General features: G+C 53.1%; 11 protein-coding genes across 11 annotated transcripts; 4 read left to right on the top strand and 7 right to left on the bottom strand.

The window, feature by feature from the left end:
- Positions 1–667: 667 nt before the first annotated feature.
- Positions 668–2,071, bottom strand: LTR84_001756 (uncharacterized protein; the record flags this gene model as incomplete). The annotated part of the gene is made up of 6 exons (XM_064845374.1): positions 668–853; positions 912–1,239; positions 1,292–1,587; positions 1,721–1,771; positions 1,836–1,886; positions 2,027–2,071. The coding sequence occupies 6 exons, from the start codon at positions 2,069–2,071 to the stop codon at positions 668–670; spliced, it is 957 nt and encodes a 318-aa protein (XP_064706919.1).
- Positions 2,072–3,061: 990 nt separating this feature from the next.
- LTR84_001755 (uncharacterized protein) lies at positions 3,062–4,919 on the bottom strand (the record flags this gene model as incomplete). Its single annotated transcript, XM_064845373.1, has 2 exons — positions 3,062–4,734; positions 4,781–4,919. 2 exons carry the CDS (start codon positions 4,917–4,919, stop codon positions 3,062–3,064), a joined length of 1,812 nt encoding a protein of 603 aa, XP_064706918.1.
- Positions 4,920–7,707: 2,788 nt separating this feature from the next.
- On the top strand, positions 7,708–9,492 carry LTR84_001754 (uncharacterized protein; the record flags this gene model as incomplete). Its single annotated transcript, XM_064845372.1, has 1 exon — positions 7,708–9,492. One exon carries the CDS (start codon positions 7,708–7,710, stop codon positions 9,490–9,492), a length of 1,785 nt encoding a protein of 594 aa, XP_064706917.1.
- Positions 9,493–9,637: 145 nt separating this feature from the next.
- LTR84_001753 (uncharacterized protein) lies at positions 9,638–10,552 on the bottom strand (the record flags this gene model as incomplete). The annotated part of the gene is made up of 1 exon (XM_064845371.1): positions 9,638–10,552. The coding sequence occupies one exon, from the start codon at positions 10,550–10,552 to the stop codon at positions 9,638–9,640; it is 915 nt and encodes a 304-aa protein (XP_064706916.1).
- A 462-nt stretch (positions 10,553–11,014) lies between these two features.
- On the bottom strand, positions 11,015–12,732 carry LTR84_001752 (uncharacterized protein; the record flags this gene model as incomplete). Its single annotated transcript, XM_064845370.1, has 4 exons — positions 11,015–11,811; positions 11,906–12,205; positions 12,276–12,407; positions 12,465–12,732. 4 exons carry the CDS (start codon positions 12,730–12,732, stop codon positions 11,015–11,017), a joined length of 1,497 nt encoding a protein of 498 aa, XP_064706915.1.
- Positions 12,733–13,627: 895 nt separating this feature from the next.
- Positions 13,628–15,139, bottom strand: LTR84_001751 (uncharacterized protein; the record flags this gene model as incomplete). The annotated part of the gene is made up of 1 exon (XM_064845369.1): positions 13,628–15,139. One exon carries the CDS (start codon positions 15,137–15,139, stop codon positions 13,628–13,630), a length of 1,512 nt encoding a protein of 503 aa, XP_064706914.1.
- Positions 15,140–15,623: 484 nt separating this feature from the next.
- Positions 15,624–16,794, top strand: LTR84_001750 (uncharacterized protein; the record flags this gene model as incomplete). The annotated part of the gene is made up of 2 exons (XM_064845368.1): positions 15,624–16,293; positions 16,349–16,794. The coding sequence occupies 2 exons, from the start codon at positions 15,624–15,626 to the stop codon at positions 16,792–16,794; spliced, it is 1,116 nt and encodes a 371-aa protein (XP_064706913.1).
- A 536-nt stretch (positions 16,795–17,330) lies between these two features.
- LTR84_001749 (uncharacterized protein) lies at positions 17,331–21,512 on the top strand (the record flags this gene model as incomplete). The annotated part of the gene is made up of 1 exon (XM_064845367.1): positions 17,331–21,512. One exon carries the CDS (start codon positions 17,331–17,333, stop codon positions 21,510–21,512), a length of 4,182 nt encoding a protein of 1,393 aa, XP_064706912.1.
- Positions 21,513–22,061: 549 nt separating this feature from the next.
- Positions 22,062–23,819, top strand: LTR84_001748 (uncharacterized protein; the record flags this gene model as incomplete). The annotated part of the gene is made up of 1 exon (XM_064845366.1): positions 22,062–23,819. The coding sequence occupies one exon, from the start codon at positions 22,062–22,064 to the stop codon at positions 23,817–23,819; it is 1,758 nt and encodes a 585-aa protein (XP_064706911.1).
- A 151-nt stretch (positions 23,820–23,970) lies between these two features.
- Positions 23,971–25,410, bottom strand: LTR84_001747 (uncharacterized protein; the record flags this gene model as incomplete). The annotated part of the gene is made up of 1 exon (XM_064845365.1): positions 23,971–25,410. One exon carries the CDS (start codon positions 25,408–25,410, stop codon positions 23,971–23,973), a length of 1,440 nt encoding a protein of 479 aa, XP_064706910.1.
- Positions 25,411–26,264: 854 nt separating this feature from the next.
- On the bottom strand, positions 26,265–27,455 carry LTR84_001746 (uncharacterized protein; the record flags this gene model as incomplete). The annotated part of the gene is made up of 2 exons (XM_064845364.1): positions 26,265–26,998; positions 27,044–27,455. The coding sequence occupies 2 exons, from the start codon at positions 27,453–27,455 to the stop codon at positions 26,265–26,267; spliced, it is 1,146 nt and encodes a 381-aa protein (XP_064706909.1).
- Between the last annotated feature and the right edge of the window lie 8 nt (positions 27,456–27,463).

The following is a 27,463-nucleotide window of genomic DNA, read 5'->3' as shown; positions in this document are numbered from 1 at the left end:
ATTGCTTGTGTTGGTCGTGAAAAGGTGGCGGGCGGTTCGTGGGGTGAGGTGGTCGTGATTTGAAGATTCCCCGGCAGTGAGTCTCGTAGGGTGAAATGGGTTGACACCGCCAACAGCTAGAGGCTATTTGTTAATCTACGAGCAGCAGGTACAGTTCAAGACGTACAGATCACTTGGAGCACATTCGGTACCAAGAGGAAACAGATACAGTGGAAAAAAGGATGATCGTCAGTGAGATAAAGGCAGTAAAGTACAATTGGGATTTCAGGATACAACCACGCAACCCATAGGAGTATGAGGATGAGGAGAAAAGACCTTGAGAAAATCCCCGACATCCCTTCCATACAAACAAGCTTTGAAAGACAAGGCCCTTTTGAAATAAAAAGATCTGTAGAAGGATTTTTCAACAATGACCGCTCGTGTGACCTTCCCATAACCCCGTATGACATTGCGTTGCGTTGTCGTGATTGTCTATTTGCAGGTCTTTCTTCACCCCTAAACCCGGCCCAGAGAGCTTCCATCTGAACCCTCTCTGCAACATTAGCTCAACACCGTTTTCGCTCTCCTCAACACCGCACATTCTGTGAAATTGCTAGACCGTGACCATGGTATTGGTACCAATCTGACAATGTCTTGCCTTGCACGTCGGTAGTGGAGGGCGAGACGCTTAGCCGGAACCACCCTTGAAGGCCTTTCCGAAGATGAGGAGCTGAGCCTGATCGTAGATGGACAAGACACCGGCACCTGCAACACCACGGAGGATGTTGGCACCAGCACCCTTGAAGAATGATCGGAAACCTTCAGCAGCCATGATTTGTCGGGCAGCATCCAATGAACCCTTGTACTTGACGGCCTGAAATAGAACGTCAGTTTCCATGTCATAATCGCGCAAGAGAGGAGAAATAACTTACCTCGCCAGATGTCATCATCATGCGACGACGGATGGTGTCGAGAGGATAAGAAGCAATACCAGCACCAGTGGTGACACCCCATCCGAGCAAGAAAGAGGCCAAGAAGTTACCCTCAAGAGGACCAACCAGGAGAACAGGCTTGATGGAGTCGTACATGCCGAAGTAGAGACCACGGTAGACCACGATACCAAGAACGGAGGGACCGAAACCACGGTAGAGACCAGCAATACCGTCGGAGGCCAAGGTCTTGCGGTAGACATCGACGAGACCGTTGAATTGACGCTCACCACCCTTCTTTGCGGACTTGGCATCGTTGGCAAGACGGGTACTGGGACGACGTTAGTTGGTGCCATCAGTGAAGGATCACGTCGAGGACATACCGGGCATAATCCAAAGAGTAGACGAAGAGGAGCGAGGTGGCACCAGCCATACCACCGGAAGCCAAGTTACCGGCCATCCACTTGGCATACCCATCGCGGTCCTTGTTGAACTTGAACATCGACTTGTAGGTGTCGCGGAAAGCAAAGTTCAGGGCCTGGGTAGGGAAGTATCGGATGACATTGGCAGTATTGCCTCGCCACAGCGACATGACACCCTCCTGCTTGGCAGTTCGGCTGAAGCACTCGACGATACCGTTGTATTTACGGTCTAGACGACCACTCTTCAACATTTCATCCTGAAAAACAACTTGTAAGCCACATTGCCAAGTTTGGAGCACATGTTATCGGAAGTGCATTGATAAAGCTTTTTCTCAATCACAGCGACCGTGGATGGTTCGGAGTAGGCAGGCTAGATGAGAGGGAGCATACCTGATTCTGGATCAAGAGCTTGACACGCTCGATGGGGGCAGCGGCGGTTTTCTAGAAAAATGTCAGCTCGAGTTTCCCGTGGCTGGATTGACCGAGCTGGGAGAAGATAACTTACTGAGACGGCAGCGGACACACCACCCATCAAGAAATCAATGGCAAATGGGGGCTGTAGTGAGGTTCATGTCAGCTTCAAGGACATTGCGATGATTTGATGCAATCTGCGAGCTTTCTCGAGAAAGATCGAGGACCATCCCGAGCTTGGGAATCGCGAGCAGATTACACGGGTAGCAGGAGCGAGGAACTTACAAGACCCATTACGGCCTTCCGCTCCTGAGGAACCTCGCCAGACATGTCTGCGATTGTTCTGTGATATGAGAATGAATGAGTGGAGAGAGAAGAGGATGTTGATGCAAGATGCAAGAAGATGGAAAGAAAGATGCAAAGTGAGGTTGAGCGGACAGGTAGAGTATTTTTCAAAAGGGATTGGAGCTCGGAGACGGGCTAAGCCAGACCGGGACTAGCGAAATATCATACACTGCAGTAACGATGGTTGCGCGCAGAAGGTGCTTCCGAGCTACCGGCCCGCCTATTTTTCCGGCCCTGCTAACATTTACCCATGCCGCAAAATTATCGTGGATCGCCGTGAAATCCAAGGCCTTCCCCTAACAAAAAAAATCTTTCCCTTCCGTAGCGAGGCAAAAAAAGTGTTGCATTTGCCCTAGCAACCGCAGTTGCCGATGCGGCCTCAGCCCCGGCTTCTCCACCTGCAAATCTTCTAGCGTCACTAATCTCTCCTTTCATCCCTGAAGACGACGCCTGTGGGAACTTCTGCAGCTTGGTACTTTAGTTATCTGCAGCGTACGGAGTACTCGTGTTGAGAGAGAGGCCATTCCTCGGTCATTTCGGACCACAGGCAAATCTCTGGGATTATTCCGCCCAATCCTCACAATTGCCTCACTTCTAGTTGGGCAGTCTGTCTCAACAGTCCATGTCATTCATTATTCTAGAAGGGGAGGCGGCTATGATCCCACTTCCGAGTATAGAATGTATTTGGTTTCATTCAGAAAAAGTTAATTGAGTCGTCGTCTCCACGCGTAGTGTCTTGTCCCTGACTCGGACTGGCTGTCGACACCATCTACCCTCCCACCAGGAGGTGCCGGTTACTTAGCCATTAAGGGTTATAGACACCAACCTGGAGGATGGAAACTCTAGAACACGCGCCACTGTGCAAGGCTGTATCTTCGACTTGGGGCTCATCATCAGTTGAGCACGTGCTCATCAGACCCCTGCATCCCCAGATATCCAGGAGTCATTTCATGGACCGACGTAAAATCGTATTTCTCATGCCTCTGCAGAGACATCGGTGTTCTGCTTCTTGCCCTTCCTTCTCCGCTTCTTCCTACTCCCTCCAGTTCTGATGTCCACTCCACCGTCCTCGTCCGCCTGGTCACCTGCCTCCTTGGTATCCTCGACCGGGATCAAATCACTGGCCTGTACACCTTCCTCATTCCCAAATGTCTCCATGCGCCATTTTCTCAGCCTCGCTTTCTTTCCGAGATGCTTGAGGTCTTTGCGTTTCTTCTCTGCATCTCGGAAGGAAGCGAGTTTCTTCAGTCCTGCAAATTCATTGAGTTGTTTGTCGCTGGCCAATAGAATATCTCTCGAGCTCAACCCAAAATCTTTTGGCGATGTCTCTCGATATCGGAATCCTGCCGACTTGGAGTTGCTGGGGATAGAATTGTTCAGTTCGAGCTGTAGTTGGTCGTCGACCAATCGTTCGATGATCCTCCGCTCCTTCTTAGCATCCTGTTTCTTCTCCTCCTTTGCCTTTTTGGCCTTCTTCCGTTTCGATACCGGCTCTTCTTCGTTGGACAGATTCAACCCCACATCTTCCTCCGCATCAAAGTCGGGTACAATATCTTTGATGTCGATGTCATCGGCAAACTTGGGTTTCCGGACCTTGTGCTTTGATTCCCCCGATTCCGCGTCACTCTCGATGTCCTTTTCGGCGTAGTAGTCGTCACCGAATCTTCGCTGCATCTCTTCTTCCCACTGTTTGTCGTCCCAATCTTCATCGACGAATCGGGACCAGTCCTCTGGGAGAATATCCACGGTACGAATGCCGGCCGCTTTCTTGATGGTCCGGACCTTTTCTTCGAGCTCCTCAATCTTGAGTTTCCTCAGCCGAGCCTTGTCTTCTTTTCGTTGTTGCTTCTCCAGCTCTTTTCTCTCCCTCTCAGCCTCTCTCTTTTTCTGTCTGGGGTTCAGCTCCTCCCTTCGCACCGAGTACTTTGCAGCCATGTCTCTTGCATGTGATCGTAGCTTCTCGTTGGATTTTGCAGGGTCCTCAAATCTCATATTGTAGGCTTCTTCGAATTCATCTGCTCTGCGTTCTTCCTCGTCGTCGTCTGATTCGAAGGGTTGTAGAGTGCCTTGTGTGGGTGCAGCCCAGGCTCTGGACACCATGAAATTCGAGAGGAAGGTTTCGGGGTCTTTTTCTGCATTGTCCACGTCCAGGGCAACTTCAGGCTTCGGCCCTTTCTGGCGAGGTTTCGCGACCAAGAAGTCTCCCTCCACATTGTCGGACTCCTCCTCGTCGTCATCCGAGGCATTGGCTGCCGCATGTATTTCACCAACTATTGATTTCTTCAATTGTTCTTGCTCTTGGTTGTATGTCAACGGCGTTGACTCCGAGTCGGCTTCTTCTGTTACACCGCTAAGGAGGTTCTGTCGGTGGTAGTCTTGCAGGCGCATTGGCTTTTCTTTGGCCGGCTTCGTTTGACTCCGATCGACCTCTGCGGTGTCATTGTAGAATTTGGAGTTCACATCATAAACACGTGGATCTTTGGAGCGGATTGCATTTATGGTGGCCATGATCTCCGAGTCAAGCGTCTCTGTAGCCAACACCCCTTCATCTTCGGACTCGCTGGTGGATTCATCCGAAGAACTCTCAAAGGCGGGTTCCTGGCCTGCTCTTTTGCGTTTTCGAGATGCATTTCCCAGCTTGTCTTCCACTTTGATATGTTAGCTCACTCTGAAAACGAAGGGTATAGTGCATACGTTGTTGCAGTTCCTCCCGTTTCTTGTTGTACTCAAAGCGTCGGGCAAAAGACTCGTTCACTTTGAGGTCGGTGGGGGCAACATCAGCTCCTCCGCCTTCACTGTCTGAAGCATCGCTGTCCAGGAGAACGTGAGCCATATTCGAATCTTCTCGATAATGTCACTTCAATGAGTTCAGAGGGTGATGCCGCTCTTGATGGTACAGGGCTGTCTGCGCAGTCGAGGCACCGACAAAATTTCTCTCTCCGCACGCTGTGAAGCCGGAGTTATTCCGATGCCAAAATATAGACGACGCTGCCCTAAACATACTCCCCCAACTCGGGACGAAAGTGATGCCGTTCTGACTTTACGATAGGTGCTTGCGAACGAGAGATCAGCGTTGCCTTTCTGAATTGCATTCCTATGCCTTATCATGATGAGAAGTCTGTAATGTTCATAGCATTGACTCTTGAAGTACAAAATCATCACAACTTAGCCTTGTCTCAGTTGTACAACTCGCACCCAGTACCGTCGAGCAGTTTTTTCTTTCTCAAACGCCTAGCTGCGATGTATGTGCAATCTCCTCGATATGTCTGAGCACACAAGCACAATGGCCGACCTGCCTAACAATCATTCCCATCTTCGGCTTGAGCCAAAAGCTGTTGAATACCTTGCTCTACATCTCATCTATTCAGCACTGATGGAGCATTCTAATTGGCCACGCCATGCCCCGATGAGACGTCCACTGCAACCTGATATTCATTATCCATACCCAGATGTGAGAGCACATGAGCCAGACATTCCTGCTCCCTGGCAGCTGTTTGGAGCGCAGATTCGTGACCTGATCCCTCTTCGATAGCAATAGCACACCTTTGTTGCCGCTGTGCAGTATGGAGGCCGAGCTTCGGGGTTTTCCTGGATAGGACGGCCACGACATGCACTCACCCTCAGGATACGCTGAACCAGGGAGGTTACTGATGTACTCAAGACCGAACGTTTACATGTCAGTTGCTCACATTTTAGGCTGTTAAAGATACACCGAGGGGCGAGGTTCAGAAAGTTCAGACATTATTGATCAAGCGATCGCGCGGCATGAAGTGCTAAATATGTTCGAATCGTAGGCCACTAACCAGAACTCATCTTGGAAGACAACAAGCTTCTCGAGGAACAGGGCTGAATGATCAAACAGCTAACTACAGCGCTATAAGCAAAGCCGCATAGACACTCATTCCCGACATCACCAGAAGATCCGAATTCTGTCGGTGAGCCAAGCTTCTGGCTGAGGTGGGACTAGAGGCACTGCCAGCTGATGATGAGCCCGGTAGCGCCGGCGTCGTGATGGAGAAGGCACTTGGAGAAGAGCTCGACACATACGAGGAACTATGGCTTGTACTGCTGGTCGCGGTGCTATTGGCAGACACCAACGCAGGCCCCTGCTCCAGTTAGCAGACATTTGACGCAAACTTCCCCCTTGCTTTGGACTTGGGCACACTCACAATGCCTGAGCTTCCCCCAAGAACCGACATAAAATCGGAACAGTACGTGGCGCCCACCAGATTTGTCAACGTCGCTGGGACCTGCTGGCATGAGACGTTGCCTAGAAAGCCGCAGGTGTACTGCGCCGAGAGGAATGACGGGGCACAGAAGCACGACGAGAATTTCGCATCGTCTTTTCCCAGATAGTTAACGGAGCAGCTCGACAGAGCGACGTCTTCTACTCCACAAGCGGACTCTGCGGTGGTGCAATAAGCAACATTGTATGTAGAGGTCAATGTGGACAGGACAGGTGTGGTGGGAGAAAAGGTGATCCTGTTGTCGCAAGCGCTGTCCCAAAGCGAAATCAGGTTCTGCGCGTCTCCGTCGAAATCGTCGTTGAGAAGACACTCGCGGTATTCACTTTCACAACTGCAAACAGATTGTCAGCCGGATGTCTTCCACGATCCTTGTGGGAGACAAACTCGTAAAAAGCATTCAACACTTGCTGGTTACAATAGCAAGATACAAAGGCTGTTCCAGTGGCGACTTGAGGGCCGTCACAGTAGTTGAGCCGATCGTTCAGCCAATTGCAAGCGGACAATGTCGTCAGTGGGCTGCCATTATTGCAAATGGACACATCAAGGGACGTCAGTGATTGAGATGATTGAGAGTGAGAGTAGCAGATAAAGAGAACTGCCGTCCAAATTAGGAGCCTTGCGTTTAACATGATTGAGCAAACTTGGTTGGGGGTTGAAGTGCTCAGTTTGATGACATTCGTTCTCTGCACTTCGTCGCGCGTTTATGTACTCGGTACAGCTGCTTGCATGGGACCCTAGGTCTCGCCGATCCGGCACCAGCGAGCATCATTAGGGAATGCTCTGGACGTCAACATGGACAACCTTGCTTGCCGTGATGAGATTCTAGCCAATATGCCAGACCATGGCTTGAAAGTGGCGCCCCCTCTATCCCTACAAGACCTACGCGTCCTCGACTCTAGATACTCTGAGTCGAGGGTGCGCATGATGAAGAGCCGCAACGCACATTGTGGCGCTCCCGAATCGGGACGGTAAGGTTCGGCTAAGGGGTTCAGCCTCAAACGCCAGAACCCTGTAGCGAGTCACGACAAAGCCGGCCCAGCCCAGAACACAAGCTATTCACAAGCCTTTTGCCAAAGAGCTTGTTAGCGAGAAATCATGACTCTTGAAAAGCGCCCACTTGGCTGCTCGACAGATCTGGCCAAAAGGGAGTCTTTAAGCGTCAAATATGTCTTGGGTTTGATGTCAAACACGAGCCTGGCTCTCTCTAGATGCTTTCTGAAATTCTGGCACGGTCAGGCTGGATTGTCAAGACGACAGTGTCGCGCTCGAATATGACATTATTAAATCTACTCTGGAACCTTTGATGGCTTCTTTTGATGGTCTCCCGTCATTTCTACTCCGGTGCATCAGGCCTGCTTGGCCAAGTGTTCCAAAATGACCACAACCGGCTCCCCAGCTCCCAAAATGAGCGATGCTATCACAGAAGAAAGAATCAATGGTTCAAATTACCTGCAACAGCAAGATAAACCAACGAATTACCGCTACACCACATCTGGAACAAGACAATGGCGCCCTCTTACATTGTCGTATTGGCTGAATATCATTCTTTTTGCTGTGGAGGTGGGTTTCCTCGTCACGATTATTGTACTCGATAGGATCTCTACAGCCAAAAATGGTATCGTTGACGTACCAGACATCACTACCACCGGGTATGTTGGAACGTATGTCGGCAAGAATTACAGTCTCCTATGGACGTCGTTGCCGTCATTTCTCTTCTCCATCTACGCCTTGGTCTGGACGGCTGTCGTCCACGACAGTGCAAGCAGACAGCCGTACATTGAGCTAAGAAGAGGAGCAGGAGCTCTTCGAACCATCATGCTGGACTACAAAACCTTGCCTGGCTGGAAAAATTGGTATGTCGCCCTTCGAAATCGACATGGTCATTTGGCCGTGGGGTTCATTTTGGCCTTTTCACTTTCGACTCTATTCCAGTCGCTTGCCGCCCATCTTCTGGTGGGACGCCCAACACAGGCCTCTCGCCAAGTCGCGGTCACTTTCACATCCGAGTTCAACGCGTCGGCCATAGACGTAAGGACGAATCTTCAGCCTTTCATCGACATTTCTACGGCGGTGCAGGCGTACAACAGTATCCCACCCGTGTGGATGACTGATGCCTACGCCTTCGAGCGCTTCTCGGTGCCAGAGGGCCTTGACGGTGGCAACATCACCGTCAACACCTCGGCCTATTCAGCTGTGCTACAGTGTAATAGTGTTGATGCGACGGATTACACGCTCTCGGAGGCAGATTCGGATTCATCTGGTGACAAGATCGTCAAAGTCAACTTCGACGACCGAGGCTGTCCAGTCTCGCAACAATTCCTTATCGCACCCGGAACTCCAATTTACGCCAAAGCATGGTACGACTTTTGCTCCAACTCGAATAAAAGAAGGTTCGGTATGTTTGCGGGCCAATATTCGGACTCGTCAGCCAACCATCTCACGGACTTCAGCGTCACTTCGTGCATCCCGACATATTGGCAGACCAACGGATCGCTAACCATGACGTCTACGAACGGTGGTGACACCCTGTCGATTGTTTCTTTCGTGGGCACAAGCCAAACACAAATTGATCCTGGTATCCAGACGACATTTGAAAATGCCCTCCACCAGTACACCTTCTTCAATCCGGGAGCCGTAACCAACTCCGACTCGGTCGGCTTCTCAATCTACTCAGCTGCCCAGGCGGTATCGGGGCAGACATCGCCGAATGCAACATCGGTGCTCAACAGCACGCAGAACTTTTACGCCACTGCCTATGCCGCCTTGGTCAAAAACGTCCTGCTGCAAACAAGCGACTCGCCCCGTGCAGACACCGGTGAGCTGACGAGGACGACCAACCGGCTTTTCATTGCGAGCCAGATTGCGTGGGTGATGGTCGCGGCGATGGTGGTGGTCCTGGTCTGCCACTTGAACTTGATCATATACGCAAAACGCCACGATACGATGCTGGACGAAGACCCCGTGGGTCTCCTCGGCGCCGCAAAGCTGTTGCGCAGAAGTGATGTGCTGCAAATTGTGGACGAGTTTGAAGAGATGCATAGTGACGTCCCGGAAATGCAGAAGTATATGAGGAAGCATTATGGCCTCGGACGTGGAGACAACTGTTGGTGGGATGAAGACGAGAGAAGGATCAAGGCCATTGGAATGCTGGGGAATTGAGTATCACAAATATCTCATTAATTGATGCAAATGGATGTACCGAACATTGTCGTGGTTTCCTCGTATGTCCGTCTACCTTGTCAAAATAATCATCCGGTACGCCTAGGGATCACTCTGTCGACAATCGAATGGAATAAGATGGAGTTTATTCCAAACTGGCTAACCACAATCCGAGCTCCACTCCCAACCTTCCCGGTTGATCATACATGATTAAATGGCCAGCATCCTCGATCACCGCGACTCTCTTCGCCTGCAGCTTGTCTTTTAACCTCCCTGCGATCTCAATAGGTAACCATGTATCCTCCTTGCCCCAGATCACCAGCACTGGCAATTTAGAGCCGACCTCGTGGTATCTGTCTTCCAAGCCGTCGGTGCTGCGACTGTGCGCCTGCATCATCTGCCGGACGAACCCCTTTCTCCCGTCTTCATTCTCGATCCACGGCCTCTTGAGCATGTCCATGGTCTCCCGGTTAAGGGCACGGAACGCGGCGTCCCGAATGTACGACTCCACCACACCCTCAAACACCGGCCCTGTCAGCGCCGTGAAGACATGCTCGTTCTCCGCCACCAGCTTGAACAGTGGATGTCCAAAGGGGCCCACCGCGACGACATCAATCAGACACAGGCTTCGGTAGTCACAGGCGTGCAGCAGATGCGCCCTCAGGCTCATGATCCCAGCATGGTCATGCGCGACCACATGTGCCTTGGCGCCTTGCCAGTCCTTCTCCCAGGACTTGTAGAGAGCAGCAAAGACTTGCGACTGCTGTGCCAGATTCGCGTCCAGAAGATCCTTGGCGCTCATCGAGTCCTTCTTGTCGGCAATGGGCTTCCCCAAGGGGCTGACCCCGAATCCCGGATTGTCAAATAAATAGACTTGGAAATACTGCGATAGTGACTTCGCGTAGTTGTGCCACACCCGCGACGACCAGGGTGTGCCGTGTATAAAGATCAGTGGCGGTAGGGAAGCATCACCGAGTGAAGTCCATTGAATTTCGAAGTCGAAGAGATTCGTGGAGTGACGGAACGTCTGAGTGAGTTCGATTGCGGATGGCTGGGTCATGGTTCTACGGGATTGATTTATGAATGTCTCGTTTGTGAAACCGAGTCCAGCTATTCAAAAAGGGGAAGGACGGCGTTATCAAGAGTCGAGCCTTGCGCGTACAGGATTACAAATGACGAATCATACAGTTGGGGATTCCCAAGCCGTGTCAAGAATAGTGAAGAATGATGCGTGATGGTATTCGTACCAAACGAGATATCTAGCCGCGAACCTACGCTTTTGGACTATTGCTACACTTACCAATCTTCTATGCTAGGCGTACGCAATAGATTGCTGTTCTAGCCGAAGAGATGGGGTGACTTTATTGTCGTCATAAGGTCGATCAGGCTGCCAGTGGTAGGGTGTTTATTCGTGACATCATAGTCGGAGTATTATAGAGATCATACGACAACAACTCGATTTAATAAGACTTAGATTCCGTGTGCTATGCAAGTGTATTCAGCCTTATGCAGAGTACTAAACCTATAAGCTTGCCACGATCAATGAAGGGTCAAAACCAAAGGTGGCACAAGCATCAGTCTTGGCTGCCTCAAGATCGAGCTTGCCAATCTTGTCCTGCACTGTGATCTGAGACTGTAACAGATTCTTGCTCACGTCCGACCAGGCGAGCGTTGACGCTTCCAGACCGGCGAATCTGCCGTCCTCGGCTGTAACCTGAACTGGCAGGACCTTGCCATCCCTCTTTCGCAGAATCCCATCAACGAAGGTCATCAGAATGTCTCCTGGTGTGGAATGCATGACGATCGCGGTGATGGGATCCAATTGGGCTCCGCAAATCATGGACGGACTCAGAGCATCGAACACAATGATGTCGGCTTTCTTACCAACCTCGAGACTCCCGATATCCTTGTCCAGACCCACTCCCCTGGCACCCTGAATCGTGCCTAGCGCATAGGCTTCCTGGACCGTGTGGTTCAGCTTCGCGGGCATCTTGCCCGCCGCGATGAATTTGTCGTTGTGCACGGCCCGGCTGTGGAGGAGGGCGCATCGCATCTCGCTGACAATGCTCGCGAGCGCGACGTTGTGGCAATCGACGCCGAGTGCCGAGCAAGACTGGACGTCTCGATCTGCATCGAAGCAGGCCGGTGTTCCCATTCCCGCTTGAAGTTCTAGTGACGGAGTTGATGAGAGGAATGCGCCATTGGCTTTGACGAGTTTGCTGTCGCTCGCGGATATGTAATTGGCGTGGGAAAGGATAACGTGTGACGCTGGCGACAAGACTCCGCATTCGTGCATGATTTCGATGTTGGATTTCGTCCCTGGATCAAGATGTTAGCTCCTATAATTGACCTTTCTCTGTAAAATACGCAGAGAGTATTGTAGTTTTTATGGAGGGAGCCCAATCACACTCACCAGGGGGAGAGGCACTGTTGTGTGTGGTAAAGTGCTTGATCCCCATGTTCTTGATACCTTCAAACATGGGTTGAAGCATTTCTTGAGGCAAGAACCACAGGTCAAAGGCGATGCCCAAAGTCACCCGGCCATTTCCAAAAGGTGCGGCGGCGGCCAGGGCCTTGAGGGAGTCGTTCGCAGACGGAGCGATGATAGCCTGGTTCAAGGAAAATGGGGACCAGGAATCAACACGGACATTATAGCAATATCCATAGATGGACCGAATGCCAGACGTGGCTGTGGCGGCGATCGCGGCCTTTGCTGCGGGAGGAAGTCTTCTTTTAGTCTGAGAGCAGAGCCAACATGCCGGACGGGGACGTGACAGACGTACGATGTTCTTCGCTGTAATTCATGTGTGAATGGTCGACGACCGTCGTTGTGCCAGAATTTATGCACTCCATCGAGCTCGCAAGTTGGCCCCAGAAGACGTCTCGTGGCCCAAAGGAGCCGCCCTGGAGGATCCCTATGGTAGGTCATATCAGAGTTGGGAATATCGTAGACCAAATGCTGGGATCCTCACCTTTCACCAGGTAATCTGTGAGGGTGTCATTCCCATGCATCCCCCTCAAAGCAGTGTTCCACATATGGCGATGTGTGTCGATGAAACCTGGTGCAATGATCTTGTCCGTACAGTCAACCACTTCCACATCTTCAGATGGGTTGATGTCAGGCGCTATTTGGACTATCCTGTCGCCTTTGATAAGGAGATCCGACTTGACGCCATGTGCGGTATTGTCAGCCGCATGGACGATAACGACGCCGTTCTTGAATAGTGTTTCTGAGGTCATTGTCGGCTCTTACTCGATTAAGTCTTGCAGTTCCTGTGCTTGGATTGGAAGACAGATCTCCCGTTCAGTCTTTTATGCTTCTGATTTTCCTTGCACATCGGCGGCCTTTTACTCGGTGTGCATCTCTTCAATGCCACGATAGCGTCTTGGACGGAAACATTGAAATCCCCTTGCCCGCTTTCTTCAAGGCTAACACCCAATGCCCAAGCGGAGTTAAGAGGACACTGTAGTGTTACGTCCGGACAAGAGTTCTCGCTGTGCAATCAAAGACTCAAAGCTTCAACGGAGTTTTGGGTAGTGAAGAGGAGAGACCAATGCCCATACTGAGACTAGGTACAGCGGAGGTCAGGTACCTGTTAGTTCAGACTTCAGAGGGGCTCTCCCTTGGGGGTGCTCCTTTCACGTGAGCGCGGAAAGGCCCCCTGCGCCGCCCCAGGTAGATTAGCTCCAGCCGGGTAATTGCGGTGCTGTAGACCACATGGACGGACTGCCGTGGAGAAGCTTTTTCCTACGCATTTCGATCTCGGATTAGGAGCTGATCAAGGGAAACAAATTCCCTGACCAATGCCTAGCGCATGACTCGGTATACATGCCGTGTCGCATGGTCGGAGAATTCGTGGTGAAGTGACACACTTTCGCACATAGACCCCGGCGTCGGAAAACCTAGACATAATCGAGGCACACTCGGCTGGCTTCATGTCATGTTGCCATGTATCTTCTCATCGGCATATCAAACTGGGTCACTGGCGGCTGACGCACCAGAGAACCAAACAGTGACGATTCAACTATGTACCTAGGATTCCCGCCTTGCTCTACGAAGGAAGCTCTGCAGAGCAGGGTATCTCGTGCAACATCTCAGCACCCTGACCGACACTACAACCCATTGTCTCAGTGATCATAATTTTCCATTCACCTGAGGAAGGAAGAGAGAGTCCACCTTTGACCATTCACCGACCACGGAGAGACCTGTCGGGTACCGCATGTTCTTCGCCCAGGTGTAATCCTTGAGGGTTTCGATGCAATGTTCACGCCCAAACCCGCTGGCTTTGGTGCCACCAAAGGGCGTTCCCAGCGCCATCCTGTTGTAGTTGTTCAAAAACACCATCCCTGAATCGACATGGCGGGCGACCCGCATGGCCTCTGTCAGGTTTTTCGAATACACGGCACAGACTAAGCCATAGTCGACCTCGTTGGCAACTTCGATGGCCTCTGCCGTGGTTTCGAATTTGATGACCGTCACGACCGGTCCAAAGATTTCCTCCTTGGCAATCCGCATGTCTCTCGTGACGCCCGCAAAGACGGTCGGCTGGACATAGAAGCCATTCTTCAGTCGTGGATCGGTCGGCAGGGCTGCTTGTGCCACTATCGTCGCCCCTTCGGCTATGCCGATGCGGATGTAATCTTCAACCCTTGCTTGATGCGCCTTGGTCACGACGGGTCCCACGTGAGTCTGCTCATCGGCACCATCACCGACTTTGAGTCGTTGCACCGCCGCGGACAGTTTCGCAACGAAGTCGTCATGCAGTGAAGTATGCACCAGTAACCGAGAGGAAGCCGTACAGGCCTCGCCCTGGTTGAAGAAGCCGCCGTCCACTGCATTGCGGACCGCGAGGTCGACGTCTGCGTCCTCCAGGACGACGATGGCATTCTTACCACCCAATTCGAGCGTCAAGGGGGTGATCTTATCGGCGGCGAGCTTGCTGACCGCCGCGCCTGCTTTGGTGGACCCGGTGAAACTGATCTTCTTGACCTTGGGGTGTTGTACCAAGGCCTGTGGCACAGAGATACCGGCTGCAGGCACAGCTTGAATTACGCCCGGAGGGAGCACTTCCGACACGATTTCGACCATCCGCATCACCGTCAACGGGGCCTGGTCGCCTGGTTTAATGACAATCGTGTTGCCCGTGGCTAACGCCGGGGCACTTTTCCCTCCGAAATGTATGGGTGGCCAATTGAACGGAAGTATCGCACCGATGACACCGTAGGGTTCGCGCAGCACTGTTGCATATATCGCGCCTTGATCGTAGACCTCATGGGGTAACTTGTCTATGAGACTTGCAAAGTAACGATATATGCCAATTACGAACAAAACGTCACCTTCGCGTGCCTGAGAGACCGGTTTCCCATTCTCAAGCGACAAAAGGCGGGCGAGCTCCTCGAAATGCGCTTCTAGCTTCTCTGCTGCCTTGAGCAAGAGTCGCGACCTTTCAAAAGCAGATCTCCATCTCCAGTCATTGTGAAAAGCCTCATCTGCCGCCTGAACGGCGCGATCGATCTCAGCCGGCCCGCCCCCTTGAATTGTCGTGATGACTTCACCAGTCGCTGGATTGTGGACGTCAAACCGGTCTTTGGGGTCCTCGGATGAATACTTAAATCTCGTGACTGCCTCGTAGCTTGGAGCCGTCATTTTGGGCGGTCCGACTTGTCACGGGGTTCGTTCGAGGAGTGGTGCACACTCTGTGACCAGGTCTTTTTCCTGCAGGTGGCGAGGCCGTGAGCCCATTTTAATAGTGTCGATCGAGGAATCGGAAACGCGATAGTAATCTCGATATCGCACAAGTCGGAGTAACTAAGCCTAGTTGAATGGAAAGTGAGTTGTGCATATCGGCAATTGAAAGGTAGGTACCGGACGAAGCACGTGAACGGACGAACTGGTCCCACCCGTGGTGGTGGGAAGCCTCCCTCAGTACTCGCCGTATTGATGTGGGTTTTCACGGATTCTGAGCTTTACCGAACGGGGTAAGATTCGGGGTACTGATGGGGAGAACGTTATATATACTTGGGGATTGCATTAAAGATGACAGAACAGCCAGCGTCCGGCGGTTCTAAAAGATCGTCAGCCGTCAGCGATCGGGATCATTTTGGAAGCACAATCTGGTCAGACAGTCGCTATGCGTGGAAAGATTATTCTCGAAGAACATGTCTGCATGCCAGAGGATGACCCGGTCGAGAAACTGCGGTTTGCATCACGGAATTCCAAAGATTTGGCAGAAGCACTCCTCGAGATCCATGGATCCCGGCTAGATGAAATGAACGCCAACGGTGTGGAGATGGCGGTCATGTCCCAGAATCCCCCCGGCGCTCAAGGTATCAGAGATCCCAAGGCCGCCGAAGCATACGCCACGAGGTCCAACAACTATATCGCAAACCTCGTGGATAAAGCACCCGAAAGGTTTGCTGCTTTTGCCGGAGTTTCGATGCATAACCCACTCGCTGCAGCCTCTGAGCTGACGCGGTGTGTGAAGGAGTTGGGCATGGTTGGCGTCATGCTTCACGATGCTCAGGAGTATCTTGACGTAAATGGAGAGGTCAAGGAGCGGTTTTACGACGATCCCAAGTACGACACGTTTTGGGCGACTGTTGAGTCGTTGAACATTCCGATTTACCTCCACCCTAAACCACCCATCCCACAGGAATTCCTGCGACTCTACCAGAGCAGGCCGTGGCTCGTGGGTCCCACGTTCAGCTTTACGATCGACTCGAGTTTTCACGCGTTGGCGCTTTGTACTGGTGGTTTGTTTGACCGCTTCCCAAAACTCCAAATGATTTTGGGCCACATGGGTATGTCGTGACCGAGCTCACCTGTGATAATCGCAGAACGACTGACCCTTGACAGGTGAGCTTCTGCTTGGTCAACTAGGCCGGATAGACCACTGGCTCGAGAAGCGGGATCGAGGACGAGGCCTTCCTGCGGAGAAGACACTCCGTGAGTATTTGGAGAATAACGTCTCCATCACCACAGCAGGCTATTTCTGTACGCCTCCGCTTTTGAATGCTATCACGGAAATCGGTGTCGACCGTATCCTCTTCTCGGTCGACACGCCGTATGAGAACATCACAGAAGGGTCGATGTGGTTGGACACGCTTCCCATGAATCAAGCCAGCATCGAGCAGATCGGCAGAACGAACGCGCTCAAGCTGTTTCCACAACTGCAAGCCCGTCTGCGTTCTTCGGATGTTGAAGCACTTCAGCAGGATAGGAACCGTGTTTTGTTCACCACAAATCCAGGCTTTGAGACCCCAGGAGAAAAGTGCTCACAGAATAGAACATCACACATGTGACAAGATTTGATGACGACTCGTTGGTAAACCCATATGCTTCCTCGTTGCTGTCGTAGATTGCGTGACCTGATGTGCTCCCGTTGGGGATCCCGAACCTTGTCAAATCACGGTATGATGGAAACTGATAGGGAGATGGATATCCACGTGGGCACTGCAGTAAGGTCAAGTGGTTGTGGATGGTCTGGAAGTAAAAGCAAAGTCCCCTCAGATATCGATGCGACCTTCGATTCGTGGCGGTCCCACATGACTCGGATACTGATATCACGTGATTGTGTTTGAGTCAGCTGACACGCGTCGCTTGACGTAGTTGGTCCGCGCTCTCAAGATGCGCAGCAACACATACTCCGTGACGGCACAGACTGTTTGTGACCATTACAACTCACTTTCGAATCGTCTCATGATTACAACGAGTATATTACCATCGCCTGTCATCGTTCCTCCAGCAGCGGCCGGGCCTGAATATGTTGCACTGTTGGTAATCCCACCTTACATCTCGCACGTGTCAGCAAACCTCCCGAGGACCCGCGGCATATAAAATGGCCCAGGCTGGCTTGCAACCACCCGATGAGGTTGGCAGACTGATCGACCTTGTCCCTGTCGCTTTGAAGGAGGCCGCCGTGGACTCTCCGTCCGCCCGCGCCATCGTGCTGCACTACGGGGAGCAGGTCGACCTGCTGGAGAAGTGGCTGGAAGAGTATGTCAAGGCCACGAGTCGGCTAGTCACAGAGTCCTTGACCTTGGAGAACGTCCTCAACAATTTTGTCTCTCACTCGATCCTCCCTACGGCCCTCTCCGAGTCTATGCTGGACCATGACTACAGCATCCTGGCCATGAAGAAGTGCGCCGATGGGGCCAAGGATTATTGGATGAGCATGATCGCCATGGTCAAGAGACTCAACTTTATGGTGATTGACCCGATCAGGAATTTTTTGCAATACGATGTGAGGGCTTTCAAAGATTCGCGACGGGCTGTCGATGCGACGCAAAAAACCTTTGAACATTTACAGTCAAAATATGCCGGGCTCGGCAAATCCAAAGAAGCGTCCTCCCTCCGAGAGGAGGCCTTCCAATTACACGAGGCGCGGAAGCTCTATCTGAGGGCGATCATGGATTTCATGAGCATGGCCCCACAGTTCCGCTTTGCCGTCGACAAGTTACTGGTCAAGCTCTTCTTCGAGCAGTGGCGCGAGATGCGTGTTTCGCGAGACAATACCTCTGCCTCCTTTCAGAGAGGTTCGGAAGAGATGGAGAGGGTCAAGGGCTGGCTGAGTGAGATGGAACTCAGCGAGAGGGTATTTCGCAAGGAATTGATGACCGCCAAAAAGCAATTGGAGGATGCCGCCGAACTCCAGATGAGGCCATCGCGGGATTTGGAGGACTACAGCCTGTCAACCGTGCCGCAACTGGGTGGCCATTCCCAAACTACCAGCATCTCCACGCTGCCGCGATCTCCTAAGAAGACGTTCGCTCAGAATGGCGAAAAGCAGGGATGGCTGTTTCTCCGGACGTACGGTGGAAAGCCGACCAGAACCGTTTGGGTCAAGCGGTGGGCGTTCATTCGCAACGGCGTTTTTGGATGGTTGCTCCATGGAGCACGGGCCGGCGGTGTCGAGGAGACCGAGCGGATTGGTGTGCTGCTCTGCAATGTCCGTCCTGCCCCGGCAGAAGAGCGGCGATTCTGTTTCGAATTGAAGACCAACAAACACACCATCCTTCTTCAAGCTGAAACACAATCCGAGCTGGTCGATTGGATTGGCGCATTCCAGACTGCCAAGTCAAAAGCTCTAGACGACCCGGAGTCGTCCAAATCCCTCCTCGGGGGTGCCAACATCCAAGGCGGGGCCGCGTTCACCATCTCGCCCCCTCCCATACCCGAGTTCGGGAGCTTCATTCTCGGTTCTACGGAGCCTGGTGCGGTCGGGGACGACATCGCCGCCTTGGAGAAGACACACACCCTACCCATCCCTGGGAACGAGCATCTCCGGGAATCGAGCGTTGACCTCTCACGAAGAGCCACCGGGTTCGAGGACGGGAGCCAGGGCGGCCACCGTGAGACGGCATCACGAATGCTATCCAAGCTGGACCTGCACAGACGGGGAACCGGCTCTGCGCAGATCTCCCCGACCCCATCAACTCCCAATCTCCCCGCGGGAGGTATTGCCAGCTTGATCGCCGCTAGTCATGCGACCATGCCGGTGGGGCCCAGTGTACCCATGGTCCAGAATCCTGACCTCGAGGCGCTCAAGCCGAGACACACATTCGCCCTGGCTCTCCGTGACATGCCGGCCAGCAGCCTCTCTCCCTCCACATTGGCTTTGGCCCCGATCCAGACGAACCTCAGCAAGTCGGCCGTGCTGGTGACCGGTGAACGTGGCCTCAGTCCGGCACCCGGGAAGACGGGCATACCAACGAGCCTGCTTGCCAACATTTGGGGAACTTCAAACACCGCCCCCATCAACAAGCTCGAGCGTGGAGATCCCAAGATCGCACCCCCCGAATTCAAGCCCAGTGCTCAGCCGAGCCCGTCTCTGAAGCCCTCCTCGTCTCCCCCGAAAACGTCCCCATCACCCCCGCGAGGGACGTTCGCGCATCAGAATACGATATCGCAGCTTGATCTCACCATTCCGTCGTCCACGACTCGCAGCCGCACCCCTTCCCCGAGCAAGAGACACCGGAAGACCATCAGCGTCGACCGTGAAGGACTCAAGGAAATCCGGGCGGAATTGCTCGTCCCAGAATTTCCCAATTACTACCCCCTACAATTGAAATCCCAAGACGCTCAATTCCGTCTCCTTTTCCCCAACGTCCGCTCTGATGAGCGGCTCGTGTTGGTGTTTAGAGCCACCTGGAATCCCAACGAGCAACAAGATTTCCCGGGACGCATCTATGTCACCTCGAAAGAAGTCTACTTCTACAGTAATCATCTCGGGCTGGTGCTGACCTCCATCGTCACTCTCGCCTCCATCGAAGAAGCCACGGCCGCCCCAGGCAAAGACTGCGACTTTATCTTCCTCCATCTACGAGATGGCGGTGGCGATGGCAGGCCACGAAGGATCACGATCAAGACCTTTCTGGAGCCTCTGAGGCTCTTGCAGAGACGCCTGAACTTTTTGATCAAGAACAGTACCACCAGTGAGCCCCTCTCATTGGAAGAGCTCATCAAAGCTCTCCTGCGGATGGAGACTGAAGCTCTTGATCGGAGTCCGAGTCTAGAGAGCTGGGAGGACGTCTCACCCAATACGCCGATCGATACCGGGGGTCCTCGATATCGCGGCAGAGCATCAACCATTGGCACGGAGGTCAAGGGGTTGATCCGAGTGGACAAAGCCTTACAGCAAGGGCCCCTGGGCCGACGAGAATCCAAGTTCAAGCTACCTGCACAACCGGTCAAATATGTGCCGGCCGGCAATCTTGCCCTTACGGTCGAAAAAGAGTTTGACATCAGCGCCAAAGCCCTGTTTCATGTCATCTTTGGCGACAAGAGTGCCCTGTGGCAACTCCTCCAGCATGAGCGCCAAGCTAGAAACTTGACGCAGGGCCCCTGGCTCAATCTCGGCGAAGGTCGTCTGCGGAGAGAGTTTGCGTTTGACATTCCCACCAAAAGTTTGTTAGGAGGAGAGAGCCTGATACAAGTTCGCGACTACCAAGTCGTGGACGTGAATAATGATCACCTGTGCTATGTTGTGACCGACAAGAGGACTCCATGGCATCTTCCTTACAAGAACAGCCAGCGCTTGGTCAGCAAGATTGTCATCACTCACGCGGCCAAGGGCAAATGTAAGCTTGCCATCTTCAACAAGGTCGAATGGCTACGAGCCGCCAGGATACTCGGTGGTGTGATAGAGAGGCAAGCCATGTACGATCTCGAGTTGGACTCTCAAGACCTGGGAGACCTTGTCACGGATCAAGTCAGAAAGCTCGGTGCCCACAGTCGGACGAGAAAAGCCATTCAGATTTTTGGTCAAGTTGGGCATTCCACGGAATCTACTCAGCTGTTAATTGACGCCTCTGCTGTTAACATCGAGTTGAGGCGCCAGCCCATATCGAGGACGATGACCGGGCTCGTGGTCCAGACAGCCCTTTCCGCCGGGGAAAGTGCACTCGGGACGGTCTTGCAGTCGCTGTTGGACATCCTCGCGTGGCTCAGCAAGGTGGTCTCGGCCAACACCTTCATCTTGCTCGTCCTGGCGTTGAGCATTCTGTTCAATAGTTGGCACACCTACCGAGATACCCTGGATTGGTGGCATGAGAGGAGGGCTGGAAAATTCATGGCCCGGCTCGGCGTTTCACCGGACGTGGTCATGAGTCGAGCGGTCTATTACGACGATTTGCACGAGATCCTACATCAAAACGCAAACATGCCGACGCGGAAAGCCAACACTTGCTACAGTGTCTTTTATGACGAACATGATCCTGAACTGGTTCCAAGTCGACCCGGCACCGAAGTTGCACGCATCCAGCAGACTCGTCAACGCCTCGGCACCTATCGCCATGATCTCTTTGTCGCCGTCCGAGTGGTTAACAGCATCGAGAAAGAGCTGGTTCAATCAGCCTGGCAACAGTGGGTGGTTGATGAAAATCGCCGGTGTCAGGTGGTTGAGGGCCTGGTCTTGCATGATGCGGAGAGGAATTCCTCCACAAACAGTGCGGATGTGCAGAGTTGGTATGATGAATACTGTACAAGTTGTCACAATGAATATACCAAGCTACGTGCATGACCTGGATGAGATGTACAGCACGTGGGGAGTTGAGATGCTTTAGCGACGGACTGTGTGGTTTTACAGAGATACCCCCTTTGGCAATCAAATGTTATTTTTGTTCCACTGGAGAATCCAGACTGCACTTGACATGACAAGCTTCACAGGGATTCAAGGTTGTTTTGACCGATTGCTTGATTGTCCACCATGTGCGATAGACTTTGACCTCCTCGATGCATCATTTGCCAATTGCTCCAGCGCCTCGTATCGCAGGCCGTCAAATCTCCACACAACCGCGGTAGACCAATCCGCGTGAGAGCCACATGGCACCCACTTGTAGATAAGTCACAAAGTTTCTTTGCGCACTCCTTGTTTTTGAGCTCAGCTACGGGAGTCGTCAGTAAGGTGCGAGGCCCAGTGCAGCGCGATGGCGAAAGTTTCTGTGCCCATCAAGCGGCAGATTTCGTTCTTGCAAATGGATAAATGTGCTCCTCTTCCCGGCACGCAGCTTTGGAGTCCCAATGTTGAGCACCGTCTTGGTTCCACTGACAACCAAGCCCAGCTTCGACCATGAAGGAGAATGTCATTGCACTTCTCGAGGAGCACCCGGGAGAGCCTCCATCGCCTGTAAGCACGAAAGGGCGTGATGGCGGTTCTTTGCGTCGCCCAAAATCCCAGTCGATCTCCTTTTTCGTCGTTGTCGCACTGGACATTCTGATCATCGGCTTCCTGGTCGCCGTCGTCTTTACGTCGATCAAATTGACCTCGATCGGCCCATTGAGCGGTGACCATCGAACCCTCTACGTCACGTCTGTGACAGTGTTGGCGACCATATGCACGACATTCTTCATCCACGTCGTTCGCGAACTATGGCTCCAAAAGATAGACACACATCTCCAATCCGGCACAGCCATCGCCGTCCTCGATCCTACCTGGAGGAACGTCATCGGACTCTCCTCTTTTACCGAACGACTCAAGCAGTGGGAGATGACCGTCATCTTGGCGGTTTCCGGGCTTGTCACGGCCACGATCGTCGGTGCCACGGTGCCCACCTCCATGACGCATACGGAACGCTACCGGTACCACCTCGTTGACGACCACAGCGACATATGCGCGGGAATCAACCCTTCGCTACCGTCACAGTGGGCGTGGGACCTCCCCAACGGCTCCGTGTACAACGTGTGGCCAGAGATGCAATTCTGTCCCACGGCCGAGGCCATCACTCATCTCGGCACCATCAATATGCTCAACCCGGACGCGTTTGGCTATGCGGATGAAGGAACCGCAGTCCGTCGCTCCGCCCTTGGGGCCGCTGCTTCTATCTATGTCCCACAAACCCCGTTCGACTGGGGCACTAATATGGTGGACGAATCGCTCGCCCAAACCCTCCAACACTTCGGGCCAAGCTTGCTCTCCACGACCCAGTGCACGCCGGTTATGACAACCAATCCAATCCAGTGTGAGACCGTGACGGCCGTAGACGACCAAGTGTCCTTGACCATCCATGGACCATCCAATTGCTCCCTCATCACCAGTTACCAGAATAGCTATGCGGCGACATTGTGCACCCACGACTCTCTGGGCCAGGCCACCATCGTGCTCGGAGCCGTCTATCCATCGTCGTTCTTTCTCACCGAAGCCATGGCGGATTTGGACTACTTGAGCTATCTTGAAAGCGCCTCCAGTGCCAATGCTTCAGCGCTACAAGGAACCGCGTACGGCGTCGCGTGCACGGTCGACACACGGCAGGTCTTTGAGTACAGGGAGGTCACATTCAATCTCCAAGCGGACGCCGACGACATCGGCACCTACTCGAGAGACGTCGAGGCCGTGATCTCCGACAGCTGTGACGGACAAGTCTTTGCCGGGGACCACGACCCTCTCCAACACAAGATCCCGGCCGTCGCCGCCGTCGCCGCTGTCTCGATCCTGGACAATCTCCTGGCGGCCACCCGTCAACTCATCGTGCAACCCATGTCCCCCATTTACACCGACCACTCCAAGTACGTCCGTCAAGCGCCGTTTGCGTTTGAGAATTCTCGGAACGGTCTCGAGGATGTCTTGGGCCTCAATGCCGCCCTGGTGGTGTCGAGATTACCCATGACCGGAGGTAGTGGGACATCGTCGGCGGAGGGAATTGCCATCGTTCAGAACACGCGGGTCGGCACGGGGAGGAAATGGGCCCTCGTTTACATCCTGCCGCTGGTGCTGGTGCTGGTGACGCTGATATGGCTTCGCTACACCGTTGCTGGTGCACCCAGGATGGAGATATCCAACAGTCTTCGAGCATTGGAGATGCATTTCCGGGAAGAGATGGGTCATGGTTAGATATTTATTCTCTGCTGGTATGTAATGATATGGTGAAATGACATGCAACCCCATCTCACTGTACTATATCTTATGGTGTGTGTGTGCCTCACCTCGACGACCCCTGAACGAACTCCTTTGGAAGCGGCACTGATCCTATCCTTCTATGTATTCATTTCCTCACCAACTTGGCATTCATCCCGACGACGGCTCTCGCGAGATCCCAATCCCCACCTAAACCGACCCAGTCCGTGACCACAATCCCGGTACTCCAATTCCCGTCCTTGACCCTGCCGCCATCCCCCAACTGATGACTCCGACACAGATGCTCCGTGATGGCCGGATTGACCTCGGCGGCAATCTTCTCGGGCCAAGTGTTGACCTTCCAGAAATTACTGGCGCTCAGGAAGTTGACGTGCAGGGGCACCTTCTTGCCGTCTGTGGCGCCGGGGTTCTCCGGCGTAAAGGCACAGCAACCGCTGCGCTCGAGATGTTCGCGCGCGTAGAGGATCTTCTTGTCGATGGAGGGCCGCTCCAGCACCTCGTAGAAGTCTTGCACGACGACGTCGCCGCTCGGACACGTCGCGTTAGGCGTGTTGTCCGCCCAGTTCTGCGCGTCGATGCCGAGCCCCCGACCGTTCCACTCGCGCCTCAGCTCTTCTTCGAGCCCGAAGCGGCGCAGCAGCACGATCTTGCCGCGGGCTTCGCCGAGCGTGGGGACGCGCGGCTCCGTGAACCATTGTCGGTCGTCCTTGAGGTAATGGTTCTTCAGAATACGGGAGAATTGCTCGTCCGTGCCCTTTCCGGTGCCTTCGCGTTTGAGCGAGAGGATGAGGGTTTCACTCGGGTGGTCGCGTAGGAATTGCAGGATGTCGTTGTACAGGTCTCGGAAGTGTTTGTTGCCGGTCAGAGAGATGGGAAAGGCCGAGTGCACGAGGTTGAGGTGGTCGGAGCCCGGGTTGAAGGGTTCAGGGACCTGAACGCGGACGTCGAAGAAGCGGAAGCCGTTCTTGAGCTGCTCCTTGGGCGAGACAGCTTGGCATCTGACGGATGGAGGGGCTTGGTGGTGGGTGGGAGAGTTGTGGGAGCCTGGGATGGAGAGCGCGCCGAGGGGTGTGTTGTCGGGGAGCTCTCGTTGCCATTCTTCCAGGTTCGAGGTGTTGAATAGAGAGACGAACGAGTGCTCTGGCAGATAGATGCCCGTGAAGCGATATTTCGGGTTCTCGGCCAGCGCCACCAGAGATGCCGTGTGCTGAGTAGGCACGGGGCAGTAGAGCTGATGCTTGCCCCCAAGATCTGTCTGAAACGTCAGTCGCAACCGTTCATCCGACTTGTTGATGGTGGGACGGATGTCGGTGTTGACGATTGAAAACGGCGGGATCTTGATGTCGAGGTTGCGACTCTCAAATGGTCTGGCATTGGCGTCGATCTCAGGAACGTCCTTGCGGGTGGTGCTGTTGGTCAGTCCCAGGCTGTTGGTGACATTTCCCAGGGCCATGGTCACGTTGCTCATCTGAAACCCGCCCTCTTCTTTGTGAGGGTCGAAATGTTCGACCTGCACGAGGGTCAACGGGTTGTTGCTGAAATTTCGAATGGTGACGTTGGGCGCCATGGTTGGAGATGCGGAGTTTGGTTTATTGTTGAGGAGATCAAGGACCGAGGAAAACTGAGACGGCCTGGATGAAGATGAAGATAAAGATGGACTCCCAGATAAAGTAGTCTATCCTCTGCAGTCCTCACACACTTTGAGCTCCGGAAGCTAATGCTGCAGGTCCGAGCTGAGTTTGATCTGCGAACTTTCGCTTTGGGAGCTGAAGCTGAAGCATCAGCTTGTCCGGATCTTCAATGGAGGGGTTCGTGGGGCCGGACATTCGGATCATGGCCAATCGTGTCATTATGCAGGGGTATCTCAGGCCAGGGTCGATGGTGGGCTTTTCTAAGCGAAAATCCTGACGCGATTCCTTGGGGGTGCTCGCTGCTTTATTTACCAGTGCTCGAGGCACCTTCTGTGTTATGTCATATGGCGGGCTGACAGCTTTGGAAGGACGACAGTCGGTCATGGAAAGATTCAGCAGGATTGCACTTCCTAGATAGCAATTTAGATATCTGATCCATGGTTAGGCATGTGAAGGTTTTAGGGGCCATCGGTCCTTTCCGTGAGGGTTCGAGGGGGTAGTGAGGCCGAGGGCCCGAGAGCCTCCAGAACGGTCACCTTGGAGGGGCTTGCAAGGGCCACATTTCCACGATCCGAACCTTTTTCAGTAGACTATAACGTCTTCAGCATTTGATGAGACCGAGTCAAGTCACTTGAGATCAATCGAATACGTCTCTGTTGACGAATCCTGCCAAGGTTGCTGACGCGGACGAAGAGTCGGTGAGCTTTTATATTATCTCAAATCGCAGTGGTATGATTTAGAGTGGCAACGAGCGAGCTATCCGTGGTTGGACTGCTCTATGGAAGAAAGTCTATGGAATAATCCCAGCTAGACGCATTCTGTCAAAGGCAGTCGTGTAGGCCTCGACCGTGTCGATGGTTTCATTGAAACCCGCCGCACGAATGGCACCAACATCATATTGACGATCAAAGAATGCCTTGTCCATCATCACGTCCAAGAATGCCCAGGAAAAAGCCTCGATGCGACCCGACTTCAAGTTCTCTCGCTTCACTAACTCATCCCAGACTTTGGCATGTTTGCGAACAAACTCGGCGGGTGGTTCGAATGCTCCCTGAGGTCCAACACCTCGGAGCCCAAAATATGCAGCGAGAGGTGCCCACTTATCGGCCCATGTAATTACATCGCCGTTGACGATGTTGAACGTCCGGCCAGAGCCGCACTTGTCTGGATTCAAGGCGGCGAATATCTCCCCACGTGCTGCGATGTCTTGAAAGGTGTCCGTATGTTTGTGTCGGTAGCCGTGTTCGGCCCCTGGATACGGAATGGATGCCCCTTCTCCGTGGACCTCCCGGTAAAGCGTCAGGTAGAAAGCAAGACCCTGAGCGATATTCATGGCATTGGTCCCCGGGACAAACCCAATCATTGCATCAGGACGAATCTCGGTAAAGGTCCAGGACGCGTCCTTGGACAATTCCATGAGAACATCATATTGATGGTAATTGAAGATGTCGTCGGCGATGGGTGGGGGTGCTCTGGGTGAGGACTCCTTGAGAGGAGGAACAATCTCGACAACATCAGGTCGTTCTGAAGGGTCAACATGTGTTTATTTGAAAGTCCAAGACTACTCACCAAGGCCATACGCTTTCCCACCAGTCTGGAGGATGAAGGACTTGATGACTGGGGACAAATGTTGGATGCCCTGGACGGCGGTCCTGACCAAGCTGGTGTTGACTTCCACCAAGGTTTTCTTGTCTTTGCCCGGGTCAAGGAACAGGAATAGGAAGACGTGGGACACAGTTGCTATATTTGGGATGTTCTTTAGCAGCTCAATCACATCTGCCAGGGGCCTTGTCAGATCAATCCCACTGATTACTTGAAGGCGTTTGTCTTCAGGCCATTGACTGTCTGCAAGTGAGAGAGATCTGTTGGTGAGTGCAGTGACTCTGGCAAATGCTGTAGTATCTGGGTAAGAAAGAGCCTCCTTCACCAGCGCCCAACCTGAGATACCCGATGCCCCAAATATGAGTGCGTGGTTCGACATGGCTCGAG

This window comes from Exophiala bonariae (assembly GCF_035927105.1).
Source record: "Exophiala bonariae strain CCFEE 5792 chromosome Unknown scaffold_11, whole genome shotgun sequence".
Taxonomy (NCBI): domain Eukaryota; kingdom Fungi; phylum Ascomycota; class Eurotiomycetes; order Chaetothyriales; family Herpotrichiellaceae; genus Exophiala; species Exophiala bonariae.
This window is presented reverse-complemented; position numbering and strand designations above follow the sequence as displayed.